This window comes from Nicrophorus vespilloides, unplaced genomic scaffold (assembly GCF_001412225.1).
Source record: "Nicrophorus vespilloides isolate i.1.1-1 unplaced genomic scaffold, Nicve_v1.0, whole genome shotgun sequence".
Taxonomy (NCBI): Eukaryota; Metazoa; Arthropoda; class Insecta; order Coleoptera; family Silphidae; genus Nicrophorus; species Nicrophorus vespilloides.
Genome location: NW_017097311.1, coordinates 3795 through 8175, shown reverse-complemented (window position 1 = coordinate 8175; position 4381 = coordinate 3795). Strand labels below are relative to the sequence as shown.

General features: G+C 32.1%; 1 protein-coding gene across 1 annotated transcript in view; it reads left to right on the top strand.

Annotated features, from left to right (window-relative positions):
* Positions 1 to 721: 721 nt before the first annotated feature.
* Positions 722 to 4381, top strand: part of LOC108559734 (venom carboxylesterase-6-like) — a 4823-nt gene continuing 1163 nt past the window's right edge. Inside the window, exons 1-6 of the mRNA XM_017917079.1 lie at positions 722 to 879; positions 959 to 1090; positions 1152 to 1302; positions 1568 to 1950; positions 2016 to 2184; positions 2275 to 2453. Of these exons, the coding sequence (XP_017772568.1) occupies positions 730 to 879; positions 959 to 1090; positions 1152 to 1302; positions 1568 to 1950; positions 2016 to 2184; positions 2275 to 2453 (1164 nt within the window). The 5' untranslated portion in view covers positions 722 to 729. The remainder of the gene's footprint in view (positions 880 to 958; positions 1091 to 1151; positions 1303 to 1567; positions 1951 to 2015; positions 2185 to 2274; positions 2454 to 4381) is intronic.

Genomic DNA, 4381 nt, shown 5'->3' with positions numbered 1-4381 from the left:
TATAAATTATTTGGATAAAACAAATATGAAACAACTTGAGAAACTGTCAAAATTTTATCAACACCTCTTTTGACGCTAGAATCATTAAGAAAATTTAAACTATTAATTAAGATTATAATACAATATTTGAATACAACAAATATGAAATAACTTGAGAAACTGTCAAACTCTTGTTAACACTTCTGTCAAACTTTTGACACAAGAGAAGAGAAACAAAAATATTTGTAATTTCAAACTGTCAAACTCTTGTCAACACATCTATTAAACTTTTGACACAAGAGGAGAGAAACAAAAATATTTGTAATTCAAACTGTCAAATACTTGTCAACACTTCTGTCAAACTTTTGACACAAGAGGAGAGAAACAAAAATATTTATAGTTTTAAACTGTCAAACTCTTGTCAACACTTCTGTCAAACTTTTGACACAAGAGGAGAGAAACAAAAATATTTGTAATTTAAAATTATAAAAAAATACATTGAAATTATGAATTTACTCGACAAAAGTCTTTACTTGTTATTTTCAAATTAAATTATAATAAATATATTAATTGAAATTATGAATTAATTTAGGAAAGTGTCAAAAGTAGAGAAAACAATTTATCTGCTTGCTTGATTTAAAAATTTGTTTCTTTTAAATTTGTTAAGTTTTAACATATATTTTATGTAGCATTGATTATCGAGAATTTATTTCTACGAGTTTGCGACGGGGAAAACTTCTGCTATTATGAATGTGGAAATTTCAGGATGAAAGCTTGCAAATAACTTTGGCAAATGGGCTGATCCAAGGGAAGACGGACCGCACCGATAAGGGCTCGAAATATAGGTCGTTCAAGGGAATCCCTTATGCGGCAGCACCAATTGGCGAAAGAAGATTCAAGGTAATATTACCATTGTCGCAGTTTCGCTCATTTTTCTTCCAGTCTAATTTTGTGTGTATGTTTGTGTGAACATTTCAAGGGTCCGAGTGTGGCGCCCTCCTGGGACGGCATCCTCGACGCCACTCAAGATGCGGACATGTGCGTCCAGATAACGAACGAGCAGTACATCGGTTCAGAGGATTGCCTCCATCTGAACGTCTACACTACACAGGTTTAGATTGGTGGTTGAAATAATGGTTAAGGAAAGGGTAGTAAATCTGTTTTTTTCGCAGGAGCGGGCGGGACCGGAACTTCCGGTTATGGTCTGGATACACGGCGGCGCTTTCATGACCGGCAGCTCCAAGCAGCAGATATACGGACCGGACTATTTAATCGAGAAGAACGTCGTCGTTGTCACCATTAATTACAGATTAGGCGTTTTCGGTAATTAATACTTACACTTCAGCAATATGTCATAAAAGAAACTTTACTATTTCATTATTTTTCCATTAAAATTATGTCAATTTTTATTGGATAATTAGTATAAAGTTATTTGTTTGCTGTGACCGTGTAATTACGTATAGAATTTACGAAAAATAGGTAAAATCTTGGATTTGATTCTTTTATAAAATTGAATAACGAAGTAACGTTTCTTTTATGACACATTTTACATGTGAGAAAATTTAATTGTAAAGAATGAAAATTGTAGGTTTTCTGAGTACTGAAGATATCTCTTCGCCTGGAAATTACGGTCTGAAGGATCAAATAGCCGCGTTGCGTTGGGTGCAAGCCAACATCCAGCGGTTCGGTGGAAACCCCAACAACGTGACGATTTTCGGAGAGAGCGCTGGAGCCGCCTCCGTGAGTTACCTTCTATTAGCGCCGCAAGCGAAAGGTCTTTTCCACGGCGCCATCTCCGAGAGCGGAACGGCCTTATGTCCTTGGGCCTTGCAGCGCCATCCACGTAACATCGCCTTCGAAGTCGGTATAGCTTTGGGCATCATCACCCTATCCTCCGAAGACCTGGTGAACAGACTTCGAACCGTCGATGCACGACTGTTGCACACAGCTTCCTCGAGCGCAGCCATCCTTGTAATACAATCATATATAGTTTACTTAGAGACACAGAGACAGAGAGAGATAATGAAATTTTCCAGAACCTGATTTCTCCGCTGAACGGTCTCCCTTACAGCCCCACCTTGGAGCCGGAACACGACGACGCCGTTCTATCGTTGGGAAGCCATGAGTTATTCCGGACGGGAGAATTCAATCGGATCCCATATATTATCGGTTTTAATTCCGAGGAGAGCTCCGTGCTGCTAGAGCGTAAGCCCATTTAATTTGCACTTTGCATTTCGCACGGTTACAAATTTCATCAACGCCGCTTCTCTTTCTCTTTCGCTTCCACTTCCACAGTTCTGGATTACTTGAGGCCTTATCTACTATCCTACGACTTCGTGCCGACTAATCTCGTTCCGGACGACCTCAACGTGCCGAAGATATCCTTGGACTACATCCAAGCCGGTTACAAAATCAAAATCAAATACTTCGGCTTTCTGTCCACCAGCCTCGCCCGCAGAACAAACATTCTGAAGGTAATTTGAAACCAATCAACTGAAAAAATATAATAATCTAAATTAAACAATTGCCGAGATCGGCGGATATATCCGCCCTATCCTTTACATAGAAGTCTTCGCTTAAGCAAAGCGTTAAAATTATACACAATTCAATAGAAAAATCAAGAAATTTCAATAAATTAAATCGATTATTTTAATAATTATATAATGAAATACGCAAATTGATAATTAATTAATTTAAAAATGCGTAGATTCATTGTGTCACATTAAAATTAATTAACATTGTAAACGGATCGATTTTGCGGCCCGGCGCGTCCACCCAAATTAAATCACGTCCCAATAATTAACACATTCATTTTGATGTGCAGAGTATTTCAGCGAACAATTCTATAAATTTATAATCTTTGTTTAAACATTGAAATAGATTAATAACAAACATAATTTATTGGCTTTTTCAACAATATTTTCATAAAATGAAAGAAAATACAAGAGAAAGAAAACAAAACTGAATTACTAGAAGAAAAATCAGTAAACATTTCGTGTTAATAATGTATACATTTGGAATTCTTATACATTTTTACTTTATTTTAAAAGTAATATTTAAAAAAAATTGGATAATTTTATTGTATTTAACTGAAACTAAACGATTTACAAATTTGAAACATGAATATAGATTTTCTATTTCACATTAAAAAATAAATCAATAATGTAAATAAAACGATTTTTTTCAGTTTTTTTTAACTTTTAAACATTTTAATGAGAATAAAAGCGATAAAACATTTGCGTATTCGATAAGAAAGTAATAAAATTGGGGAGATTATTGAAAAATCGTCGTTTTTCGTTACCAAAACGCACAATGTTTGCGTCACAATGAATCAGTCATTATTTTACGCCTGATAATGAATGCGTTTTGAAATCGTAGAGTGTTGAAAAATCTCCTTTACTTTATTTTAAAAGTTATGATTAAATATTTAAATAAATTGGATAATTTTACTATATTTAACTAAAACTAAAGGATTTGCAAATTTGAAACATGAATATAGATTTTATATTAAAAATAAATCAATAATGCAAATAAAACGATTTTGCCCCAATTATAAAAAAAAATATTTCCAACGATTTTTTTTTCAGTTTTTTTTTAACTTTTCAACATTTTAATGAGAATAAAAGCAATAAAACATTTGCGTATTCGATAAGAAAGTAATAAAATTGGGGAGATTATTGAAAAATCATCGTTTTTCGTTACGAAAACGCACAATATTTGCGTCACGATGAAGCAGTCTTTTTTTACGCCTGATAATGAATGCGTTTTGAAATCGTAGAGTGTTGAAAAATCTCCTTTACTTTATTTTAAAAGTTATGATTAAATATTTAAATAAATTGGATAATTTTACTGTATTTAACTGAAACTAAACGATTTACAAATTTGAAACATGAATATAGATTTTCTATTTCACATTAAAAAATAAATCAATAATGCAAATAAAACGATTTTGCCCCAATTATAAAAAAAATATTTTCAAGAATTTTTTTCAATTTTTTTTTAACTTTTAAACATTTTAATGAAGTAACATTCGATAAAGAAGTAATAAAATTGGGGAAATTATTAAAAATCGTCGTTTTTCATTACGAAAACGCACAATGTTTGCGTCACAATGAAACAGTCTGTTTTTACGCATGAAAATGAAGGCGTTTTGAAATCGTAGAGTGTTGAAAAATCTCCTTTACTTTATTTTAAAAGTTATGATTAAATATTTAAATAAATTGGATAATTTTATTGTATTTAACTGAAACTAAAAGATTTACAAATTTGTAACATGAATATAGATTTTCTATTTCTCATTAAAAAATAAATCAATAATGTAAATAAAACGATTTTGCCCCAATTATAAAAAAATATTTTCAACGATTTTTTTTTCAGTTTTTTTTTAAACTATTCAACATTT